The sequence below is a fragment of the Urocampus carinirostris genome, chromosome 11 (assembly GCF_059441175.1).
Source record: "Urocampus carinirostris isolate Australia breed hairy pipefish chromosome 11, RoL_Ucar_1.0, whole genome shotgun sequence".
Classification (NCBI taxonomy): Eukaryota; Metazoa; Chordata; class Actinopteri; order Syngnathiformes; family Syngnathidae; genus Urocampus; species Urocampus carinirostris.
In genome coordinates this window covers 2,289,561-2,315,250 of record NC_142359.1, presented here as the reverse complement: position 1 = coordinate 2,315,250, position 25,690 = coordinate 2,289,561, and the positions used below count along the sequence as shown (strand labels likewise).

The 25,690-nt window shown below is 40.6% G+C and overlaps 2 protein-coding genes across 8 annotated transcripts in view; one reads left to right on the top strand and one right to left on the bottom strand.

Moving 5' to 3' along the window:
• Window positions 1–1,000: 1,000 nt before the first annotated feature.
• On the bottom strand, window positions 1,001–16,436 carry fbxo7 (F-box protein 7). Of its 6 annotated transcripts, XM_088346845.1 has the most exons (12): window positions 16,366–16,383; window positions 16,163–16,238; window positions 15,493–15,615; window positions 14,903–15,227; window positions 13,314–13,529; window positions 11,817–11,961; window positions 9,241–9,324; window positions 9,079–9,174; window positions 6,789–6,965; window positions 6,687–6,721; window positions 4,769–5,101; window positions 1,001–2,635 (listed from the first exon to the last, which is right to left on the bottom strand). In XM_088346845.1, exons 3-11 carry the CDS (start codon window positions 15,612–15,614, stop codon window positions 4,817–4,819), a joined length of 1,485 nt encoding a protein of 494 aa, XP_088202971.1. In that variant the 5' UTR covers window position 15,615; window positions 16,163–16,238; window positions 16,366–16,383; the 3' UTR covers window positions 1,001–2,635; window positions 4,769–4,816. The 6 variants fall into 6 exon arrangements, with proteins under 6 accessions (XP_088202971.1, XP_088202972.1, XP_088202970.1 ...); XM_088346846.1 differs by lacking the exon at window positions 16,163–16,238 and having other exon boundaries at window positions 16,366–16,436; XM_088346844.1 differs by lacking the exon at window positions 16,366–16,383 and having other exon boundaries at window positions 16,163–16,318.
• Window positions 15,482–25,690, top strand: part of rtcb (RNA 2',3'-cyclic phosphate and 5'-OH ligase) — a 24,950-nt gene continuing 14,741 nt past the window's right edge. Inside the window, exons 1-4 of one of the 2 annotated variants that reach the window (XM_088346848.1) lie at window positions 15,482–15,676; window positions 23,492–23,570; window positions 23,651–23,718; window positions 24,656–24,912. In XM_088346848.1, coding sequence (XP_088202974.1) covers window positions 23,534–23,570; window positions 23,651–23,718; window positions 24,656–24,912 — 362 coding nt within the window. In that variant the 5' untranslated portion in view covers window positions 15,482–15,676; window positions 23,492–23,533. Of the gene's footprint in view, window positions 15,677–16,651; window positions 16,829–23,491; window positions 23,571–23,650; window positions 23,719–24,655; window positions 24,913–25,690 lie in introns of those variants that run through there. The other variant, XM_088346847.1, reaches the window with a different exon arrangement.

Here is a 25,690-nt window from a genome sequence, read left to right as displayed (position 1 = left end):
TTTTATATGCTTTCTTTTTCCCCCTCCTTTATTCTTCTTTCCTTTCTTTCTTGTTTTCATCTGTTCGGACTGCTCTTTTTTCCTTTTTTTGTTTCTTTTGGTCTTTTGTTTCTTTCCCCCCAAGAGTTTTCCTTTTTTGGTTTCTATCTTTTTCCTCTTTTAATCTTCCTGCTTGCTTTCTTTTTCTCTTTTTTTCCTTTTTTGTTTCTTTTTGCCTTGTTTCTTCCCCCCAAGATTCTTATCTCTTTTTTTCTATCTTTTCCCTCTTTTAATCTCCCTGCTTGCTTTTTTTCCTTGCTTTTGTTAAAAAATATTTTTATCTTTTTTCTCTCTCCTTTTGACCATTGATGTTTACCTTTTTTCTTTCATTTTCCCTATAAACTTTTCTTTATTCTCGTTTTTTTCTCTTTCCTTTATTCTTCCCCACAATCCTGCTTTTTACTTTTCATAAGCTTTTTTTCCTCTTTTTTCCTTTCTTTTTTGTTTTCATTTGTTTAGACTGCTTTTACCACCACGTCCAGTTTTCTTTAGGTGGGCACTGCTTATTGATGTCCGTCACCTTTTTTGGTACTTAATGAGATGGAGGGAGCCAATTATGATTTATTATTTATTTATAAGCTGACTAGTTGGTCGTGGCATTTAACTCAAAGACTGCCAACTCGGTTAACTCATTGTTAATTTAGTTATTGGTATGTTAGCTTACCCCCTGGTACTTTCTTTTTTCTGTTTATTGTTAGGTTAGGCCCCCTGGTGGCAAGCAGTGTATATCACACCACGGAACCAAAGAAATCGTCTAATCAGAATGCCTCTTACGAACACGTGATTGATCTTATCCTCCAATCAGACGTGTCGTTTCATTCTAGTGTTTTCCCAATTAATGACCTGAGCTGATTCTGGACGCACACGCCTCTGATGGATAGGCCAACAAAAACTTAAACCTCTAACTCCGAGTCTGTTCTTTTCTTCATCCCGAGTTTTCACCTCGGTAATAACCACAACATTTTCTAGTAACTCTCAACATTTTAATAAGCTTTCATGAAGTCACACAAAAATATAGGATAGAAAACAAGTACCGTAGTTTCCGCACTTGAAGGCGCACCTAAAAAACGCAAATTGGGCAGAAATTTGAAAGTCACAGGCAGATGAAAATGCATAGTTACAAAGAAACGATGCGGTAACTGTTCTGCCTTTGACGAACATATAGACTGGTCTTTGAGTGCCCTCTTGTGGTGAACATGTTCAGTGTTTGTTGCTAAAATTGATTTTAGTGGTCGAACCAAATGATAATGTTTCATGTTCTATGGCAGGGGTGTCAAACTCATTTTTTAACTCGGGGGCCACACCATAGAACAAACATTCTGTCGGGGGCCGGACTAGTAGATTCAAGAGAAGGAAAAGGAGATAAAGAAAAAAGAGAGAGGGAGGGAAAAGGAGAGAGGGTGGGACATAGAAAGGAAAAGAGTGCGAGAGAGTGTGAGAAACAAAAGATAAAAAGTCGTGAGAGAGGGGGAAAAGAAAGAAATCCAAAGAGAAATAGAAAGACAGGAGAGAAAGGAGAAAAGAAAGCGAAGTTAGAGCAAAAGAGGTTAAAAGACAAAGAGAGAAAGAGACAAAGAGCAACAAAGGAAGAGAAAAAGAGAACCACAAAGAGTGAAAGAGACAGAGTGGGAGAAAAGGGGTGGAAGAGAGAAAGAGAGAGAGAGAGAGAGAGAGAGAGAGAGAGAGAGAGAAAGGGAGAGAGCGTGAGAAACAAGAGATAAAAAGTCGTGAGAGGCGGAAAAGAAAGGGAGAGGAAGAAAGAAATCCAAAGAGGAATAGAAAGTCAGAAGGAGAGAAAAGAGAAAAGAAAGTGTGAAGGGTAGGAAGAGAGAAAGAGAAAAGAGGGAAAAGGAAAAAAGGAAGTTAGAGCAAAAGAGGCTAAAAGAGAGACAAAGAGCAACAAAGGAAGAGAAAAAGAGAGACAAAGAGAGTGAAAGAGATAGAGTGGGAGAAAGGGGTGGAAAAGAAAGAAAGAGAGAGAGAAATAAATACAAGTACAGTGTCTTTGTTCGAGGCACCTGGCTTTGGTAACATCAAGTTGCCATATTTCAACCTGCAGCTCGTTTTTCTCTTGCGCTTCTCTGAGCGTTGTCTCGATTCAATCCCTCAGCGGGCCCAATCCAGCCCGCGGGCCGCCTGTTTGACACCTGTGTTCTATGGAATGTTTCCTCTTTATTTAAATGCATTCGTCAATTTTTCGATCGCTTTTCCTTTCCATGCGCCTTATAGTCCAGTGCGCCTTTTATATGGAAAACTATTTCGGGGAGATGCGCCTTAGAGTGCGGAAAATACGGTACGTCTTTATAAAGAATTGTCGGAAGCGTCTCGAAAACAACTTAGAGTCGTGTTGACTTTGAGTGTGGAAAAATCAAAGACACGCTCTGCCCGTTTCCATGGATACGAGCCACCCGACTTGCTCTATAGCGCAACAACCGGACGTTAAAATCGATGAACACGTCTTCCCGATTCCGGCCTTTGAAAACTTTGAATATTCAGTCCTCGGCCCGAGGATGGAGTCCAGTTTTTGTTGGTTGTACTGACACCGTTGACGGTCTCTTGAGTTGTCTGGAAATTGGGGTGCGTCGTTCGAAGTATCCTTAAAAAAAGAAAGTCGAATGTTTTTATAAAAAGGAAGGGTGCGGGATTCGAAACTTTGCTACTCTCTGCTGCCATCTCCTGTCTTCAGTCATGACTGCAGCGTCGTTGGGCGTGGCCTTAAAATATACGCAGAGACAGAAAGATGGCAGAAAGGGAACGTCCTTGATAGCACCCGCGAAGTGTGAAAATCCATAACCGAAGAGCCCCCACTCCAGGACTTACCACCCCTGTGTGGTCCGGGCTTTATCACTCCCCGACCTACGCACGGAAATCCGAACCCTCGGACCCTCGTGGAGGTTGGAGCCCCTCGCCTGTGTGGGTACGGCCGAGTGGCTGGCTACTTGCGCGCTAGCGTCAGTGTTAGCCTAGCCTCTCTTTCCCCTCTCTCTCTCTTTCTCTTTTTCACTACTCTTTTCCCTTCTCTTGTTCTCTTCACTCTCACTTTCGCTTTTCCCCTCTCACTTTCCCTCTCTCTCTTTCACTTCTCTCTTCCCTTCTCTCGTTCTCTTCACTCTCACTCTCGCTTTTCCCTGTTCTCTTCCCTTCTCTCTCTCGCTTTTCCCTTCTTTCTTCCCTTCTCTCATTCTCATGCTTGTTTTTCCCTTCTCTCTTCCATCTCTCGTTCTCTTCAATCTCACTCTCGCTTTTCCCTTCTCTCTTCCCTTCTCTCGTTCTTTTCACTCTCACCTTCGCTTTTCCCTTCTCTTCCCTTCTCTCGTTCTTTTTACTCTAACACTCGCTTTTCCCTTCTCTCTTCCCTTCTCTCGTTCTTTTTACTCTAACACTCACTTTTCCCTTCTCTCTTCCCTTCTCTCGTTCTTTTCACTCTCACCTTCGCTTTTCCCTTCTCTTCCCTTCTCTCGTTCTTTTTACTCTAACACTCGCTTTTCCCTTTTCTCTTCCCTTCTCTCGTTCTCTTCACTCTCACTCTCGCTTTTCCCTTCTCTCATTCTCTTCACTCTCATGCTTGTTTTTCCCTTCTCTCTTCCCTTCTCTCGTTCTCTTCACTCTCACTCTCGCTTTTCCCTTCTTTCTTCCCTTCTCTCATTCTCTTCACTCTCATGCTTGTTTTTCCCTTCTCTCTTCCATCTCTCGTTCTCTTCAATCTCACTCTCGCTTTTCCCTTCTCTCTTCCCTTCTCTCGTTCTTTTCACTCTCACCTTCGCTTTTCCCTTCTCTTCCCTTCTCTCGTTCTTTTTACTCTAACACTCGCTTTTCCCTTCTCTCTTCCCTTCTCTCGTTCTTTTCACTCTCACCTTCGCTTTTCCCTTCTCTTCCCTTCTCTCGTTCTTTTTACTCTAACACTGGCTTTTCCCTTTTCTCTTCCCTTCTCTCGTTCTCTTCACTCTCACTCTCGCTTTTCCCTTCTCTCATTCTCTTCACTCTCATGCTTGTTTTTCCCTTCTCTCGTTCTTTTCACTCTCACCTTCGCTTTTCCCTTCTCTCTTCCCTTCTCTCATTCTCTTCACTCTCACTCTCGCTTTTACCTTCTCTCGTTCTCTTCCCTCTCACTCTCGCTTTTCCCTTCTATCGTTCTCTTCACTCGCTTTTCCCTTCTCTCTTCCCTTCTCTTGTTCTCTTCACTCTCACTCTCGTTTTTCCCTTTTCCCTTCTCTCGCTCTCTTCACTCTCGCTTTTCCCTTCTCTCTTCCCTTCTCTCGTTCTCTTAACTCTTGCTTTTCCCTTCTCTCTTCCCTTCTCTTCACTCTCACTCTCGCTTTTCCCTTCTCTCTTCCCTTCTCTCATTCTCTTCACTCTCATTTTTCCCTTCTCTTGTTTTCTTCACTTTCGCTTTTCCCTTCTCTCTTCCATTCTCTCCACTCTCACTCTCGCTTTTCCCTTCTCTCTCTCTCTCTCTCTCTCTCTCTCTCTCTCTGCACTGTTAGATTAGCGAAAGATTCCTTTTGTTGTTTACTGTAAAAGGTTTCAGAGAGCTCTAAACATTTATTTGAATTGAAATATTCAATGTCTCTTTTTACGCCAATTTTGGAACTTTTACAGTCAATGAATATCGGTTATCGGCCTCCCCCTCGATTCGAATCATCGGTATCGGCCCTGAAAAATTGATATCGGTCGATCCCGACCGCAAATGCTTTTCTGGTACTGTGAAAGATTAAAGTGGCATCCGTACCTCATCCGATCAAGAAGTATCCGAGTGTTGCGGCGGAGCCGAGGCGGGTCAGATGAAACCCCTGCGGATGTCGCCGGCCCGGGGTCCGCTGGCCGGGGGTCGGGGGTCGCTGCGGCGCCGGCGCTCGCCCGGCAGCGGCGGTCCGAGGGGGTCGAAGCGGGCCCCGTAGGGCAAGGCGGGCGGTCTTTGGTCGTAGGCGCCCCCGATGATGCCGGGGACGTGCGGGGGGGCGAAGGGGACGTGGCTGAAAAGGGGGCGGTGGATAAAAGGGGGGAGCGAGCAGGGACGCTCCACGCCTCGCTTGTGCCGAAACTTGTAGAAACTTTTGTACAACTGCCGGCACAAAAAAAACAACAACGCACGTTGGCGACGTGGACATTAAGACGGCGGTCGGCAACCGGCGGTACCCGGCCCGCACGGATAGGAAACTAAGTTCGTTATTTTTGATGTCTTGTTTTCCTATTCCGCTCCAAACTGAACTTGAGACGGTACGTTTGAATAGATTCTGTGTGGCTCGCACGGGCGGGCAGTTTTGGTGAGGACGTCGTTGGGCGTCGCCCCAAAATATACGCAGAGACAGAAAGATGGCGGAAAGGGTACTTTATTGTAAGGGTACTTTTGTCTTGCTGTTGGTCACCACTCTCGAGAGATACGACCGGGATAGATAGGTGTCTAGATGTCTAGATAGATGTCTAGATTGATAGATAGATGTCTACATAGATAGATGTTTAAATAGATAGATGTCTAGAATTAGATAAATAGATGTCTAGATAGATGTCAAAATAGATATATGTCTAGATAGGTGTCTAGATAGATAGATGTCTGTATAGATGCCTAGAGATAAAAAGATGTCTAGATAGATAGATGTCTAGATAGATGCCTAGAGATAAAAAGATGTCTAGATAGATAGATATCTAGATAAATATATGTCTAGATAGGTGTCTAGATAGATAGATGTCAAATAGATAAATGTTTAGGTAGATAGATAGCTAGATGTCTTGATAAATAGATGTCTAGATAAATAGATGTCTAGATGGATGTCTGTATAGATGTCTAGATAGAAAGGTGTCTAGATTGATAGATGTCTAGATAGATGGATATATGTCTAGATTGATGGATAGATAGATGTCTATATAGAAAGATATCTAGATTGATAAATAGATGTCTGTATAGATGTCTAGATAAATGGATGTCTAGATGGATGTTTAGATAGATGTCTAGATAAATGTCTAGATAAATGTCTAGATAGATGTCTAGATAGATGTCTAGATAGATAGCTAGCTGTCTTGATAAATAGATGTCTAGATGAATCGATGTCTAGATGGATGTCTGTATAGATGTCTAGATAGAAAGATGCCTAGGTGTCTAGATAGATGTCGAGATTGATAGATGTCTAGATAGATGGATATGTCTAGATTGATGGATAGATAGATGTCTATATAGATAGATGTCTAGGTTGATAAATAGATGTCTGTATAGATGTCTAGATAAATAGATGTCTAGATAGATGTTTAGATAGATGTCTAGATAGCTAGTTGTCTTGATAAATAGATGTCTGGATAAATAGATGTCTAGATAGATAGTTATCTTGTTAAATAGATGTCTAGATAGATTGATGGATGTCTAGATAGTTATCTTGATAAATAGATGTCTAGATAGATTGATGGATGTCTAGATAGTTATCTTGATAAATAGATGTCTAGATAGATGGATGGATGTCTAGATAGTTATCTTGATAAATAGATGTCTAGATAGATGGATGGATGTCTAGATAGATAGATGTCTAGATGTCTATTTGTCTAGATATCTGAATGTATAGATGGATATATTTATTCTATAAAAGTACAAATGTGTTCAACGCTGCCCCCGGGCCAGTCCGCGGTACCGAAAAGGTTGCCGAGCGCTGCACATTTCTCACCTCTTTCCAGTTGGGCTCTCCCTGCCATTTGTGATCTGAAAATCAGCAAAGCTCACGTCAGCACGCCAGCCGTAATCTTCCGAAGTGGGTCGCGTGTCTTACCGCTGAAATCTCGCCGCACCAGGTGCCTCCACAGAGCGCCGTCGGAGGCCGCCGCGTTCAGATGCCGGCAGACCGCCGAAAGGCGCACCACGGACACGACGTCCAGCAGGCGCAGCACCAGAAGGATCAACTCCGGAGGCAGCGCCGACAGGCCGAAGGCCACCGGGAGGCGCAGGGCTGGAAGGGGACGGGAGATTGAAGCGCGTGTTCCATGAATTCAAAATCAAATCCACATTTCATTTTCAGGAATTATAATATCCGTCCATCCATTATCTGCAGCGCTTATCCTCAGTAGGGTCGCGGGGGTGCTGGAGCCCATCCTTGCTATCTGCGGGCAGTAGGCAGGGGACACCCTGAACGGCTTGCCAGCCAATCGCAGGGCACACACGGACAGACGATTCTCTCACTCATTCACACCTAAGGACAATTTGGACCAACCAATTCACCTGACATGCATGTTTTTGGGATGTGGGAGGAAACCGGAGTGTCTGGAGGAAACCCACGCAAGCACTGAGAGAACATGCAAACTCCACAAAGGAAGGTTCGATCTCATGACCTCAGAACAGAACTGTAATCATGGTAAAGATAGATAGATAGATATTTTATTCATCCCCGCAGGGAAAATCATATTTCCAGCAGCATCCCTGAGCTGAGAACAATACAATAATAAAGCCAAAAGAATACAATATACAAATACCCAGTGTGACGTGCAAATGCCCACTTTAGCATGTTATATAGAGTAACTAAATAGTGCTACACAGAATACATAATGCAGTAAGATTCGGTAATATCCAATGTAGGTGGTGTGGTTTAATGTGGGTCTTTACTCTGCCGGGTAGAGTTAAAGAGCCTCATGGCATGAGGAAGAAAAGATCTCTTCAGTCTGTCCGTAGTACAAGACAGTGACAGCAGTCTGTCACTGAAGCTGCTCTTCTGTCTGGATATAATGCTGTGTAGTGGATGCGATGAATTGTCCATGATTGACTGCAGCTTTTCCAGTGCCCGTCTCTTAGCTACTGTTGTCAGGCTGTCGAGCTCTGTGCCCACAACAGAGCTCGCTTTCCTCGCCGGTTTATTGAGACAAGAGGCATCCTTCTTCATGACACTGCCTCCCCAACACGCTGCCGCATAGAAGAGGGCGCTTGCCACAACTGTCTCATAGAATATTTTCAGGAGCTTTTTGCAGATGTTGAAGGAGGCCAGCCTTCTGAGGAAGTAAAGTCGGCTTTGCCCTTTCCTACATAGAGCTTCTGTGTTGGCAGTCCAGTCCAGTTTGTTGTCCAGCTGCACACCCAGGTATTTGTAGGTCTGGACAAATTCTACACCTTCTCCTTTGATGGTTACAGGAACCGGGTGAGTTTTAGTTCTCCTGAAGTCCACCACCATCTCCCTGGAAAATGTGAACTCTCTACCAAATAAGAGCGGCGAACTGGCTGTGCTGGTGAAAAACATCAAAGCGTACAGGGAGTGCGGTTTGCTGTGTTTTGCGGACGCTAACGTGGAGCTACCCGGAGTTACCCGGCTTCAGCGCTGTTAGGGCAGACAGAGACACAAAAGCCTGCGCGAAGCGGAGAGGAGGCGGACTCGCTATCTACGTGAACACGAGGCGGTGTAACTCTGGGCACAAATATTTCCATCTGCTGTAGGGACGTCGAACTTTTGGACTAGCGTGTGACGTCATCCACTCCGCTGTTGCTTAACTACAACACAGCACCCCGAGGCCATCCTGTTAATAAACAACTAAAGGATACTGCTGGATATGTGAATTTCCCTACGGGAATGAATAAAGTATCTATGAAATGAAATGATCTGCATTTATATAGCGCTTTTCAAGTCAAGACTTCCCAAAGCGCTTTACAGTGTGCTTCACATTTTCCAATAGCGGCCGTGCAGCCATGTAAGACGCTAACCTGCTTATTGGGGGTATTAGGGGTTCAGTGTCTTACCCAAGGACACTTCGACACGGACAAGCTGGGATTGGAACTGGCATCCCTTGATCCCAAGACGAGCGCTCTACCTCCTGAGCTACTCCGGCTCTATCTATCTATCTAAGTTCACGTCCAAATAATGTACACTGTCAAGCATTGTGTCTCAAAATAAAACGCATGTCACGGGGGTTAAATCTGGTGACACTCGTTCAAAGACAAAATTGAGTTTTGTTCTTTAAATTAAGCATTCGTCGTACGGAATTTACAGTAATCTCTTGCGACACACCAAACAAGGTCTCCTGGCACACTGAGAAAAACTCATCTTAAAGGTTATTTCAGTTATTTATTCCGACTCTTCTTACCTTCCCGTGTGGCAGCGATCAGCGGGTACACCAGTTGGTCCTTGAAAAGGCGCGACAATCGGCTGAGACCCTTGAAGGCGGGGGCCGCGCCCCCTCCTGGAAGACACGAACAGTTAGCCGGGAAGGACCCCGACCCCCCACGCACCGATCACGGGTTCTGACCTGGCCACGCTTCTGTCACGTAGTTGCTGGGTTCCAAGCAGAGTTTGGCCGCCATGCTGGCGCTGTCGGACACTTGCAGGATAGCTGGAAAAGAATCTCCGTGAAATTGACCGATGGCTAAGCCCCGCCCACAAACGCCTTGAGCCAATCACAGTGCGCCAAACCAAAACGAACGGACATTCTCTCCGGACTCGTCCGTAGAAATGCATTGCAGTTAGTCGGTTTTCGTTTGTTTTTCTTCTTACATTTTAAACTTGAAAATGGTCAGACATGGGGTACATGCAAATCTGATTCGAGGTGTCCTGAGAGGCTGGGCGGCAGCGTGTATTTTTCACTCTTTCACAAACCGCTATTAAATCGAGTCGTCCGCAGCGCTACCTCAGTGTGGATAATGTTAATAAACATGTCTATATCTGTTCTAAGTTAAGTAAATCTAGTATTCCAGGCAACAAATTGTCACTTTGCTGTAGAGAAACATTACATTATTTATACCGTTAACATCTCTAACCTTAGGCTGATGTTAGCTAACGTTAGCGCTTTGCCGCGTTATACATGACGTCACTTTGTTTACAGAGTGGTTTGAGAGGATGTCATTGGGCATCGCCCCAAAATATACGCAGAGACAGATATATGGCAGAGAGGGAACGTGCTTTATTCAGCAACATTCAAACCACGTTCAAATTCGTTCAAGAGACGCTGGGTTTTTATACTGTGATCAACAAGATCATGTCATGTTTTTCTCGGAATTGACTCGTTTAGTCAACAACTTGTGATTTCTTGAATCAACATGACCTCATAATATCCTGCCAGATGTCTGTTGTCAGCTTCAAAGCTGCTGATTTACAGTTAATCCACAACAGTGGCCTGTTATGTGCTAGTTTGTTTACGTGATGATGGAACAGAGCAGTAACCCGGTTCTCTATGGATTTAATCCCAATGACGCGTCAGATCAAGGACATTGAACTTGTGAGCGTGTATGATAATATATTTACGAAAGCCAGGGGTCACCAACCTTTCTCGAGCTGAAAGTTACCTTGTGTTACCACTGATCTCAAAAGGCACTATGTTTTGTATGCATTTCTTATCTAACAAATGATGGTATTACTATGTTATTACCAGGTTAATTCTTAAAAGTAGGGTTAAGCACTCAAAGTCAGGTAGAGCGCTTGTCTTGGGATTCGATTCCCAGCTCCTCTGTGTTATATGTACGTGAACACGAGGTGGTGTAACCCTGGGCACAAAGATTTCCATCTGCTGCAGGGACGTCGAACTTTTGGACTAGCGTGTGACGTCATCCACTCCGCTGTTGCTAAACTACAACACAGCACCCTGAGGCCATCCTGTTAATCTCTTAATAAACAACAAAGGATACTGCTGGAAGTGTGAATTTCCCTACGGGGAACATTGCTAAAATTCGCCCATGCTGTCTCAGTCAGATGCGGAGATTATAGTTCATGCGTTTGTTACTTCCCGTCTCGATGACTGTAATGCACTACTCTCCGGTCCCCCGAAGTCCAAAATCAAGAGCCATCAGCTGGTACAAAATGCTGTAGCCAGGCCTTTAACTAAGACAAGAAAGTTTGACCACATGACCCCAATTTGAGCTAACTTGCATTGGCTCCCTGTTAGCTTAATATGGGATTTGAAGGTCCTGATGGTAGTATGCAAAATCATGCATGGACTTGAAGATTTAATTTCCCCCTATGTTCTGGTCCGGAGCCTTCGCTCTGAAAATGCTGGTCTACTCTTGATCCCAAGAGCCAAGAAGAAATCCAACAGTGTTTTCCATTGGGTGCTTTGGAATGCTCTTCCCCCTGAGATTGGATCTGCAACCTCAATCTAAGCTTAAAACATACTTCTATAGCATATAAGTAACCTAGTTTTTATGTTGACAATATCTGTGTATTATTTGCCCTCGTGTAGGTTTTAGATCAGGGGATGGTGTCATAATAGTCTGTCGTTTGCAATAATCTGGTCTGTGCAGCTCTTTGAGACTCTTTGTGATTAAGGGCGTCACATACAAACATTACTTGACTCATCCTGAGGTTTTTGAGTTTTTCCTTGCCCTCATGAAGGTTTTAGATCAGGGGATGGTGTCATAATAGTCTGCGGTTTGCAATACTATGTGGTCTGTGCAGCCCTTTGAGACTCCTTGTGATTAAGGGTGTCACAAATAAACATGACTTGACTCATCCAGATGTTTTTGAGTTTTTCCTTGCCCTCATGTAGGTTTTAGATCAGGGGATGGTGTCATAATAGTCTGTAGTTTGCAATAGTCTCCGCAACCATTTGAGACTCCTTGTGATAAAGGGCCTCACAAATAAACTTGACTTTCCTCATCTTGAGGTTTTTGAGTTTTTCCTTGCCCTCATGTAGGTTTTAGATCAGGGGATGGTGTCATAATAGTCTGTAGTTTGCAATAGTCTCCGCAACCATTTGAGACTCCTTGTGATAAAGGGCCTCACAAATAAACTTGACTTTCCTCATCTTGAGGTTTTTGAGTGTTTCCTTGCCCTCGTGTAGGTCTTAGATCAGGGGACGGTGTCATAATGGAAACAGAAGACGGGACCGCTCACCTTCGATGACGAGGACGGGGCTCATGGGAACGGCCACCAAGGAGACGGCGGCCATTTCGCACAAGGTGTGCGTGTACTGGAGTCTGTAGGCGCCGCCGGACGAACGCCATCCGGACGGCATCTCCGCGGGTTTCGCCTCGCTGCTCTGAAATCGGGAAGTTACGTTGCGAGTTAAGGCTGCGAAAGCGCGATTTTCAGAGAAAATGCGACGAATGAAAGATGGCCGACATGGCGAAAAAATTTGTAAAATGTGCAAGCTTTGACATTGCGCAGGAGCACTGCGATGAAGCTAGCAGGGCCCCACAGCTTTCACTGGTTTACCCCTGCCGCATCATACAGGTGCCCTGCCCGTCCCTTTTTGGCACGTCATAAGTCATAGTTATTGCTTCGTCCCCAAAAAAATTGTAACTAAAGACTCTCTGGTAAAAGTAACTCGTTACCAGAGAAAGTAACTATTTCTGTTATTCTAAAAGAAATTGTATTTATTATTTTTCGGAGCAAATACAAAACAGGACGATTCATGTTAAGGCGGAGGCCTCGAACTAAGTTAAAGGGACAGTGTTTATTAATTGTCGTGCCACCAAAAACGAGTGCTAAAAAGGATAACGGGAGAAGACAAAATACAGAGACTTGTTGTGACCAAAACGCACCTTATTACTTTTGAAAAAAAGAGAAGGAAAAAGAAAGGAAAAAAAGAAAAAAATATATAAATTTGAGAAAAAAGGAAAATAAAAATGACAAAAGGTAATCAATAAAATTTTTTTTTGGTCTATTTTTCTAATTCCTTTCTTTCTTTTCCAATATTTTCCTCTTTTGCTTTCCTTTCCCTACTTTGCTTTCCAATTTCCGTTTTTGACCCATTGCCTCTTTTTAATCTGTACTTGGACAGTGTGTATTAATTGTCGTGCCACCAAAAACGAGTGCTAAAAAGCGCAACGAAAAAAGACAAAATACAGAGACTTGTTGTGACCAAAACGCACCTTATTACTTTTGAAAAAAAGAGAAGAAAAGAAAAAAGGGAAAAAATAATAAATTTGACAAAAAAAGAAAAATAAAAATGACAAAAAGTAATCAACAAATTGTTTTTTTTTTGTCTATTTTTCTCTTTAATTCCTTTCTTTTTCAATATTTTCCTCTTTTGCTTTCTTTTTCCCTACTTTGCTTTTCAATTCTCCTTTTAGCCTTTTGCCTTTTTTTAATTTCTTCTTCCCTAGTTTCAATTCCCTTTATAGAAAAATCTTTTCCCCTTCTTCTTGTCATTCTTTGTGAAAAGTGGAAGAAAAGATGTGCTTTTTGCTCACTTTTCAGTCTCTGTAGTCTCTTCCTTGGTCTCATTTTCAGTTCCACTATATAAGACAGCGCCATCTTGTGGACAAATATAAAACACTGTCCCTTTAAGAACAGCCAAACCTTTTGGTCATCGCTCTTTTTGTGGAAAACCCCATTTAGACCCTGGCTTCAATTGAGTATGAGACCCCTGGGTCTACGCTGTCTGACCTGCGGTGTGAATCCGGTCTCCAACATGAGGAGGTGGGCCGCCACCATGACGGCGTCCGCCGGGCAGGTGATTTGGGCGGCACGGTAGAGCAACTCCAACGAGTGCGGCGCCTGACCTTCGCCCGCCTCGCCGCACAACATGGGCTCCCAGCTGAGGGTCGCCGTTGTCCGGTGCTCACAGGAGTCCGGGGGGTCTTCTGGAGGTGCTGCCACCTGCTGGAGGAAATTCAGGGAGCAAGCTGGTGAGATGTCAACATTGTTGATGATTGTCATGAGGACCGCTATCGGTGTACAATATTTTTGCTGAGAGGAAATAGAATATACCTTTATTGTCATTGTTACATGGGTTGAATATATTGTGACGTGGCACTCCAGTTCCACATTTTACAGTGAGGATGAAGAAAACAAGATAAAGATGTTTGTACTGTCCTTGTTGCAGGCTTTGTTTTCCTCCAGAGGGGGGTGTATGAGGGGGGTGGGGGACAGACAGAGATGGCCAGATCCAACTAGATGTTTGATATTACTGTACACACGGTCCAGTGTTTTTTTCCCTAATTGCTCAGTCCACGTATTGAATGGATTTGGGAAGTACAGTCCTTAAGCATGCCTGATTAAAGTCGCCGGCGACGATAAAAGCTCCGTCGGGGTGTGCGAGCTGTTGTTTATTGATAGCAGCGGGCAGGGGATTTAGCGCTATGCTAACGTTAGCATCCAGTGGAACGTAAACAGCAACCACAATGACCACAGTTAGCTCTCTCGGTAGATAGAAGGGTCTACACAATACTGCTAGAAACTCTGTATCGAGTGAGCAGTGTGTGTCAATGATTCGGCTGTTATTGCAGCGTATAGTCCCCCACCCCTGTTTTTAGGGGGGTGGGGGGTTAGAGCAAAAAAGAAAAAAATACCAAAATGAAAAATTAGTGAAAAGCTGAGAAAAAAGGAGAGAAAATGAGAAAAAAAGAGCAGGAAAATGTCAGAAAAAAAACAGAAAAAGGAAAGAAAGAAAGAAATAAATAAAGAGAAAAGGAAATAGAGAACAAATAAAAAATCAAGTAAAAAGTAACAGCTAGGAAAAAATAAACACAATGAGATTTTTTTAAAAGGAATTTAAAAAAAAAAAGAAAAAAAAACATGGAAAAAGAAGAAAAAGTTTGTGTTGCATTCAAATAATTTCCAATGATATCAAGTGAATCTTGTTGCCAACATTCTACTTCCACTAAAAAAATGTGATTAAATACCGTTCTGTATCTTGGAACCGACTCAATAAGCCCCCAAAAATGTTAGTATTATGCGACAAAAGATACCAGGAAAAAAAAGAAATGGAAATCTTGTAAAAGAATTGTAAAAACAAATGACGTATGTAGGCCGTCATTCAAAAGAGAAAAATAATTTTGCATTTCCGTAAACTCAGCAAAATGTAACTTGATGTCAAGTTTTGGACATGTTTGATAATTAATTATTTTGCCACACTTGGGATAATGGTGGCTCACTGTTGTTTTAAGCATTACTCACCGACTTTGTGTGAACCGACCAGTTAAGAAACACTGGTTAAGGCTTATGTTAATGTGGACCTCGTGACATCATCTCACCTGGCTGGAGCTCATGGCGTCCCGTGAAGTCGTCACAGGAATGGGCCGGGTGGCGGGCGGATTGTTAACGGCGGCAGCGGATCGGGTGGCGAGCGGCGCCCCGCGGCGAGGACAGTCACTGTCGGCTCGGGGAGCACTCGTCGGCCTGGCGAGGGGCCGGGCGGCGCCCCCGCGGGAAGGCTCGGCGCTCTCGTCGCTGCCGTTGGCGGCGGGGAGCAGAACCCGGATCAGATCTCCCGGGACCACGCCGCACGACGACAGCTTCTGACCCGTGTCCGCGAGGAGCTCGGCGCCGTTCAGAGAAAGCCCGAATGTCACGTCTGGACTGCGGGCGAGAAAATACGGAACGATGAGCAATCGTTGTGGGGTTTTTACAGTAGGGAAGCAAGGGTTGTGACGTCATTTGACGTTAGCGCACTCCTTGCGTCATGTATGACGTCATGATATGGAGGTAGCACGCTGGGGTGTCACGTGAAGCCTTCCTAAATCCATCTCGGTGCAAAACAACTTTGATTCAGTCGTCAAAAGAAATACTACGTCACTCTCAAACTTGATTTTAGTACGTCATATTCCAATAAAAGTCCACTGACCCGACTCCGTGTCCGGGAAGCAGGACCTCACGGATGTGCTCCATAAGTTCCTTCAAAGTGGACTCTGGACCCACCACGTCCACTTTGCTGGTTTGCTTGCAGATGCGAACTCGCAACTTCATCCTAGGCATAAAGAAAATAAGGAAATCATGCAGCCATCTTGTCTGCTTTTGCTGAGTCATTCGTAAGCAAGAGAACTTATAAAACATAACACGACGCCATTAAAAAAGAATCACGAGATAAATGATTTAGTGTGTCAATAGCCCCGTTATTATGAAAGTCATGACAAGCTTCAAAGTAGAAGAAATTAAAAAAAATAAACTCGGAAGCATCTATGCAAAATCTGAACTATTTTTTGAGGTGTTTTAGTCCCTTCATTAGTTATGCAACTTAACAATAAAGAAGATGGATGATTGTACCTTGCACATGAGAGAGTTCACTATGCAAATCATCAGTTTTAAATCAACATATACTCCTTTTCAGTTGAAAACACCCAAAAAAAATCAACATAGCATCACGATTCTAGCCAATATTTTGACGTTCCCAACGCTTAAAGTGCTTTCAGCTTTGCATAGCGCTGCAAAATCAAAATATATTGTGTGTACTATCCAAGCCTCTCATTAATTATGCAACTTAATGTAAAAAGATGAAAGAAGCGGGATGATAGTACCTTGCGAGTGTACATCGGAGAAATATTTAGTTGCTAGTTTTCCGCCATCCATCGACGTTATCAGTCGTTAAATGCTCTTTACAAAATAAATGAATAAGTCCGTTACTTCGACATAATTAACGCTATGCATTTAGTTGATTCTTCACGTATGACTTCTAGGATTATAATAAAAATGTATTGGTTTTGTCCGTCTTGTTGTTTACCTTCGTATTTTTCATCTCTCTCGCGATGGTAGTTTGTTTTGAAAGACGGACACTATGTTAGTCAATTGGCCTACAACTACGGCAAGTAAATTGGCCAAAACTAATTAATACTTATTATACAATATAAATTAAATTATCGAAAGTTATATGTAAAATTAACAGTTAGAATCAAAATATATCCATAATTTCAATTTTAAATAGCAAATATCAACATAGCGATGAATAATCAAGCCAATAGTTTGGTTTTTCTGAACGCTTTAAGTGCTTTCCGCTTTCCGTAGCGCTGCCTCAATTGACACTTGGTGCAACACGGAGTTAAAATACGCACGTTTTAAAACAAACGTGTTTGTTCAAGTAAGAACCCGCAATTATGAGTAGAAACTACAATGACGAGTTACAATATTTGGACAAGATTGACACGAATTGCTGGAGAATAAAGAAGGGCTTTGTTCCCAACATGAAGGTAAAACTCGGGACAAGAATCTTGAACGTGGGTTGATACTTAGCTAGCTTGTTTGTTAGCTGCTTCTGTAATAAAGCTAACATAACAGAAATTCAAGTGCAATATCTCGGTTTCCTAAGTGCAATATTCTTATTTCAGATGTAAATATTTCATATAAGAGGTCAACACATTCTATTTTATTTTAAAATTATTTTTATCTATGAGTCTTTACATGGGCGTAACTATCCTCTTTTAGGGGGTGCTCAAGCCCCCCTCAAAATATAACCTAGGCACCCTCCAGAAAATGATAGGATTAAAAAAAAAAAAAAATCTTTAAGGACATGATAGGCTTTAATATGATGAAAACCGCTAGGTAATTTTATTCTTGAAAAAGAAAAGTAGAACAAACCAAAAATGTAAACACGGCACCATAAATACTCCACTGCCTTGAAATGATTCAGTCCATTTGATTCTTAGCACCGTTCTCTTGTAGTATCTTTGTTGTTTTTCATTACTTGTATTTTTGTAGTATGTTTGTAGCGTTTTTATAGTAATACTGTACTTCTATTTTGTAGTATTTCTGCAGTAGTATTTCTTTGTAATTACCATAGTATATATTTTTTGTACTTGTATCCGTAGTATCTTTGTTGTTTTACTCTTGTTGTATTTTGGTTGTAATAATTCTTTAGATGTATTTTTGTAATATTTCTGTCTTAATATACAAGTAGTCTTGTAGCGGCATTTTTGTTGTATTTTTATCTTGATATTTATGTACAAGTATTCTTGTAGTGGCATTTTTGTAGTATTTATCTACAAAGTATTTTTAAGTATATCCAACTAGTATATTTGTAGTATTTCTTTAGTATTTTTTAATACTACTGCAGTTGTATTTTTGTATTATTTCTTTTGAAATAGTATGACTGTAGTCGTATTTTTGTAGTACGGTATTTCTACAGTATTTCTTTGTAGTTACCATAGTATAATTTATTTTGTACTAAATCTGTAGTATCTTTTGTTGTTTTACTCTTGTTGTAGTTCGGTTGTAACAATTCTTTAGAAGTAGTTTTGTAATATTTCTGTCGTAATCTTTATGTCCAAGTATTCTTGTAGTGGCATTTTTGTAGTATTTCTGTCTTAATCTTTATGTACAAGTATTCTTGTAGTGGCATTTTTGTAGTATTTCTGTCTTAATATTTATATACAATTATTCTTGTAGTGGCATTTTTTTAGTATTTATCTAAAAGTATTTTAAAGTATATATACACTAGTATATTTGTGGTATTTCTTGAGTATTTTTTAATACTACTGCAGTTGTATTTTTGTATTATTTCTGTTGCAATAGCATGACTGTAGTAGTGTTTTTGTAGTATTTCTATAGTATTTTTTTTCTTGTACGTGTTTGTCTTGCTCTCGGTCACCCCTCTTGAGGAATATGACCAAGGTAGATAGATAGATAATATTTATGTACAAGTATTCTTGTATTGGCATCTTTGTAGTATTTATCTAAAAGTATTTTTAAGTATTTCCAACTTGTATCGTTGTAGTATTTCTTTAGTATTTTTTAATACAACTGGAGTTGTATTTTTGTATTATTTCTGTTGTAATAGTATGACTGTAGTAGTATTTTTGTAGCATTTCAAAGGTATTTTTTTCTTATCAGAATTAAGAAGAGATAATATATTATGTCCCTGTTTTCAAGCACTAAATTTGATATCAAGTTTTGCAATAATTTTGTGATGGGCGCCACCAGACTGTACTTGCTCAAGACACACCACAGGAAATGGTTTACTTACAACCTGTGTGGTTAAGGGATCCACCCAGCCAGTATTTTTGTTGTATTTCTGTAGAAGTACTTGTATGTTTGTTGCAGACACACAGAGGGACAATGAAACATTTTTATTTGTAGTACTATCTTTCTGTCTGTCTGTCTTTGTCTCTGTCTCTGTCTCTGTCTGTCTGTCTGTGTGTGTGTCTATGTATCTATGTATCATATATGTATCTATCTATCTCTATCTCTATCAGATATCTATCTATCATATATCTATCTATCTATCTATCATATATGTATCTAGCATATATGTATCTAGCATATATGTATCTAGCATATATCTATCTCTATCTATCTATCTACACATATATCTATCTCTATCTATCTATCTAGACATATATCTATCTCTATCTATCTATCTAGACATACAGGGAGTGCAGAATTATTAGGCAAATGAGTATTTTGACCACATCATCCTCTTTATGCATGTTGTCTTACTCCAAGCTGTATAGACTCGAAAGCCTACTACCAATTAAGCATATCAGGTGATGTGCATCTCTGTAATGAGAAGGGGTGTGGTCTAATGACATCAACACCCTATATCAGGTGTGCATAATTATTAGGCAACTTCCTTTCCTTTGGCAAAATGGGTCAGAAGAGGGACTTGACAGGCTCTGAAAAGTCAAAAATAGTGAGATATCTTGCAGAGGGATGCAGCACTCTTAAAATTGCCAAGCTTCTGAAGCGTGATCATCGAACAATCAAGCATTACATTCAAAATAGTCAACAGGGTCGCAAGAAGCGTGTAGAAAAACCAAGGCGCAAAATAACTGCCCGTGAACTGAGAAAAGTCAAGCGTACAACTGCCAAGATGCCACTTGCCACCAGTTTTGCCATATTTCAGAGCTGCAACATCACTGGAGTGCCCAAAAGCACAAGGTGTGCAATACTCAGAGACATGGCCAAGGTAAGAAAGGCTGAAAAACGACCACCACTGAACAAGACACACAAGCTGAAACGTCAAGACTGGGCCAAGAAAAATCTCAAGACGGATTTTTCTAAGGTTTTATGGACTGAAGAAATGAGAGTGAGTCTTGATGGGCCAGATGGATGGGCCCCGTGGCTGGATCGGTAAAGGGCAGAGAGCTCCAGTCCGCCTCAGACGCCAGCAAGGTGGAGGTGGGGTACTGGTATGGGCTGGTATCATCAAAGATGAGCTTGTGGGGCCTTTTCGGGTTGAGGATGGACTCAAGCTCAACTCCCAGTCCTACTGCCAGTTTCTGGAAGACACCTTCTTCAAGCAGTGGTACAGGAAGAAGTCCGCATCCTTCAAGAAAAACATGATTTTCATGCAGGACAACGCTCCATCACACGCATCCAAGTACTCCACAGCGTGGCTGGCAAGAAAGGGTCTAAAAGAAGAAAAACTAATGACATGGCCTCCTTGTTCAGCTGATCTGAACCCCATAGAGAACCTGTGGTCCCTCATCAAATGTGAGATTTACAAGGAGGGAAAACAGTACACCTCTCTGAACAGTGTCTGGGAGGCTGTGGTTGCTGCTGCACGCAATGTTGATCGTGAACAGATCAAAGCACTGAGAGAATCCATGGATGGCAGGCTTTTGAGTGTCCTTGCAAAGAAAGGTGGCTATATTGGTCACTGATTTGTTTTTGTTTTGTTTTTGAATGTCAGAAATGTATATTTGTGAATGTTGAGCTGTTATATTGGTTTCCCTGATGAAAATAAATAATTGAAATGGGTATACATTTGTTTTTTGTTAAGTTGCCTAATAATTATGCACAGTAATAGTCACCTGCACACATAGATATCCTCCTAAAATAGCTAAAACTAAAAAAGCCACACTCCAACTTCCAAAATATTCAGCTTTGATATTAATGAGACTTTTGGGTTCATTAAGAACATGGTTGTTGTTCAATAATAAAATTCTCAAAAATACAACTTGCCTAATAATTCTGCACTCCCTGTATATCTATCTATCTAGACATATATCTATCTATCTAGACATATATCTATCTATCTAGACATATATCTATCTATCTATCTAGACATCTATCTATCTAGACATATATCTATCTATCTATCTAGACATCTATCTATCTAGACACCTATCTATCTATCTAGACATACATCTATCTATCTATCTATCTAGACATACATCTATCTATCTATCTAGACATACATCTATCTATCTAGACATAAATCTATCTATCTACACATAAATCTATCTATCTAGACATCTATCTATCTAGACATCTATCTATCTAGACATCTATCTTATCTATCTAGACATACATCTATCTATCTATCTAGACATAAATCTATCTATCTAGACATAAATCTATCTATCTAGACATAAATCTATCTATCTATCTAGACATAAATCTATCTATCTAGACATAAATCTATCTATCTATCTAGACATAAATCTATCTATCTATCTAGACATCTATCTATCTAGACATATATCTATCTATCTATCTATCTAGGCATCTATCTATCTAGGCATCTATCTATATATAGACATAAATCTATCTATATATAGACATAAATCTATCTATCTAGACATAAATCTATCTATCTATCTAGACATATATCTATCTATCTAGACATAAATCTATCTATCTAGACATCTATCTATCTATCTATCTATCTAGACATATATCTATCTATCTAGACATATATCTATCTATCTAGACATACATCTATCTATCTATCTAGACATACATCTATCTATCTATCTAGACATACATCTATCTATCTATCTAGAGATAAATCTATCTATCTAGAGATAAATCTATCTATCTAGACATAAATCTATCCATCTATCTATCTAGACATTATCTATCTATCTAGACATATATCTATCTATCTAGACATATATCTATCTATCTAGACATATATCTATCTATCTATCTAGACATCTATCTATCTAGACATCTATCTATCTAGACATATACCTATATCTATCTATCTAGACATATACCTATATCTATCTATCTAGACATATACCTATATCTATCTATCTAGACATATACCTATATCTATCTATCTAGACATAAATCTATCTATCTATCTAGACATATATATATCTATCTATCTAGACATCTATCTATCTAGACATCTATCTATCTAGACATATACCTATATCTATCTATCTAGACATATACCTATATCTATCTATCTAGACATAAATCTATCTATCTATCTAGACATAAATCTATCTATCTATCTAGACATATATCTATCTATCTAGACATCTATCTATCTATCTAGACATCTATCTATCCATAAATCTATCTATCTAGACATATACCTATATCTATCTAGACATATACCTATATCTATCTAGACATATATCTAACTATCTATCTAGACATATATCTATCTAGACATCTATCTATCTATCCATAAATCTATCTATCTATCTAGACATATATCTAACTATCTATCTAGACATATATCTATCTATCTATCTAGACATATATCTATCTAGACATCTATCTATCTAGACATATACCTATATCTATCTATCTAGACATAAATCTATCTATCTATCTAGACATAAATCTATCTATCTATCTAGACATAAATCTATCTATCTAGACATCTATCTATCCATAAATCTATCTATCTAGACATATATCTATCTATCTATCTATCTAGACATATATATATCTATCTATCTAGACATCTATCTATCTAGACATATACCTATATCCATCTATCTAGACATATACCTATATCTATCTATCTAGACATATACCTATATCTATCTATCTAGACATAAATCTATCTATCTATCTAGACATAAATCTATCTATCTATCTAGACATATATCTATCTATCTAGACATCTATCTATCCATAAATCTATCTATCTAGACATATACCTATATCTATCTATCTAGACATATACCTATATCTATCTATCCAGACATCTATCTATCTATCTATCTAGACATAAATCTATCCATCTATCTATCTAGACATAAATCTATCTATCTATCTAGACATATATCTATCTAGACATCTATCTATCTATCCATAAATCTATCTATCTATCTAGACATATATCTATCTATCTATCTAGACATATATCTATCTATCTAGACATATATCTATCTAGACATCTATCTATCTAGACATATACCTATATCTATCTATCTAGACATATATCTATCTATCTAGACATAAATCTATCTATCTATCTAGACATAAATCTATCTATCTATCTAGACATAAATCTATCTATCTAGACATCTATCTAGACATAAATCTATCTATCTAGACATCTATCTATCTATCTAGACATCTATCTATCTATCTAGACATAAATCTATCCATCTATCTATCTAGACATAAATCTATCTATCTATCTAGACATATATCTATCTAGACATCTATCTATCTATCTAGACATCTATCTATCTATCTAGACATAAATCTATCCATCTATCTATCTAGACATAAATCTATCTATCTATCTAGACATATATCTATCTATCATCTATCTAATTATATCTATCATCTATCTAATTATATCTATCATCTATCTATATATATATATATATACAGTATATATCCATATAGCGACCATTTTTGTTTGGCGGACCAGATGTGGCCCGCGTGATGTAGTTTTCCCACCCATGCTCTGGGTACCCAGCACCCCCAATGCTCTGAACCTAAAATCACCCCTAAGTCTTTGTATTATATATTTTTATGCCAAGCGGAGTGCAACCGTAATACAATCATAATAAAGGTGATTCCGAATCTAAATCTGTTAAATGCGGAAACTGAAGCGCCACGTCCAATTTCGTTGTCACAATATGTTCAACCCATTTTGTAACCATGACAAGAAAGGTATATTCTATTCTAAAAACCCGGTTTTCTCTCAGGTGGAAGGACTGTTTTATGTGAACGAGCCTCTGGAAAAACTGATGTTTGAGGAACTGCGAAATGCGTCCCGAGGAGGAGGTGAGGTCACCGTGTTTCTCTTTGGTAAACATCAGTCTTCCCGATTCGATTTGCCCATTTTCCTGTCTTCTTTCGGTCAGGTGTGGGCGGTTTCCTTCCTGCCATGAAACAGATCGGAAACGTGGCGGCGCTCCCCGGCATCGTCCATGTGCGTACGCGCCACTCAAAGTCTTGACATTTAACGAGGGAAGTTACCAGGGACACGATCTGACCACCCAAAGAAAAGTGGATGTAGTAGCGACGGCAGTCTGGGCAGCCCCTACGCTAATGTACTATTTATCATGCAGACGCGTATTTGTTATCAAAAGTTTGGCGGCCCACCAGGGTTTAGGTACCGTATAGTATTAAAATGCTTTCTGTGTACCATCTTTCTTTGTAAATATCTTGTGTTTCAATGTGGGCACATGCGGCTTATATAATGTACAGAATGTTTTTTTCTTGAAAAAGGGACTGGGTGTGGCCTTATGAGATGCGCTCCATAGTTCGAATTTTATCCCTTAACTACTAGGGTCGTAGGGGCACCATTTTCTGTGGTGTTTCTTGGGCAAGTACAGCCTGGTGGCGTCCATCCCTCTCCAGGCCAAAATAATGGTATAGCACCCTTAACCACAGGTCGTAGTGGCACAATTTCCTGTGGGGTTTCTTGGGCAAGTACAGTCTATTGGCGCCCATGCCTCTGAGGCCAAAATAATGGTATGGATTCCTTAACCACACAGGTCGTAGGTACACCATTTCCTGTGGTGTGTCTTGGGCAAGTACAGTCTGGTGGCGCCAATCATAAGCTATTGAATTTAAGTGGGTCTTAAGACTAGATTTAAAAACTTGGACTGAGGTTGGAGATCGAATTTTGGAGGGAAGAGCATTTTACAACACGGAACCCAAATGGAGAACTCTCTCGAAGCTGCGGATTTCTTCTTGGCTCTTGGGATCATTTGTGGTTTTCCAAGTAAAAGCCTCAAGCAGGAACATTCGGGGAAATTCAATCTGAAAGATATTAGGGGGGGCAATTCGATGCATGATTTTAAACGATGAATTGTTTTACAATTTGCTTGCGGTTTCCATGACCTGGTTACGTTCTCCCTCAGAGATCAATCGGCCTGCCGGACGTCCACTCGGGTTACGGCTTCGCCATAGGAAACATGGCGGCCTTCGACATGAAGGACCCGGAAGCCGTGGTGTCCCCGGGCGGCGTGGGCTTCGATATCAACTGCGGCGTCCGTCTGCTGAGGACCAACCTGGACGAGCGAGACGTTCAGCCCGTCAAGGAGCAACTGGCCCAGTCGCTTTTCGACCACATCCCCGTCGGCGTGGGCTCCAAAGGCGTCATCCCTATGGGGGCCAAGTAAGGAAGGAAAGGCGGGGTTCGTACGGGCGTTTGAAATCCTTGAAATTGCTTGAATTTTAATGTTTTGGCTGAAGGGATTTAAACTGCTTGAAATGGTTGCCAGCTTGGCAGCCTGACTTTTTAAACAATGGAATAAATGAAATTTTTCTTTTTTGAAAAGTGCCTGAAAATACAGCCGACACGCCCGCTCTGGTGGCTTGTCATCATGGCGCCCCCTACTGGTCGCACCCAAGGGGATAGCTCTGTTTAGGAAACTGGATCTTTTGGCCTCGGCTCACCGATAAGAGCCAGCTCTTTCGGCTCCCGAACGGCTCCTCAGATTTTTTTAATGATACATTAATCATCAGTCATAATGAAACAGTATTCACGTTATTAAGTCATAAGTCGTTTCATATTTTTTGTAGAGGATACCTGAACAACACATGAAATATCAACTGAAATATTCACAGATCTACAAAAAATGTGTAAAATACAAAACTATTTTAAGTTTTTAGACACTGAACCAATCTAAAGTCGAACAACAACACAAAAATCCCTGAAAATGCAAAATAAAAACTCTTCTGTGTTATAAATTAATGATAAAATGCACAAAAATAGCTATTTACAATTCAATTTCAACCAATTTAGACACAGATCCTCTGAAAAACACGCAAAAAAAACTATAAATTAAGTCGGACAAAAAGCAACAGATCAGCAGTCTAAGATGGACAGTACTTTTTGCTTTTTTTTTTCATATTGAACTCAATTATTACCCAGAAGCTTTTCTGTGTTTGTA

Excerpts from the sequence above, each read along its gene's own strand:
- fbxo7 (XM_088346842.1), bottom strand. The coding sequence starts at position 15,623 with ATGCCTAGGATGAAGTTGCGAGTTCGCATCTGCAAGCAAACCAGCAAA. Across the intron at positions 13,530-14,902 it reads ACGCCATGAGCTCCAGCCAG|CAGGTGGCAGCACCTCCAGA; the intron begins GTGAGATGATGT and ends AATTTCCTCCAG. Across the intron at positions 5,102-6,686 it reads GAGAGCCCAACTGGAAAGAG|TTGTACAAAAGTTTCTACAA; the intron begins GTGAGAAATGTG and ends TTGTGCCGGCAG.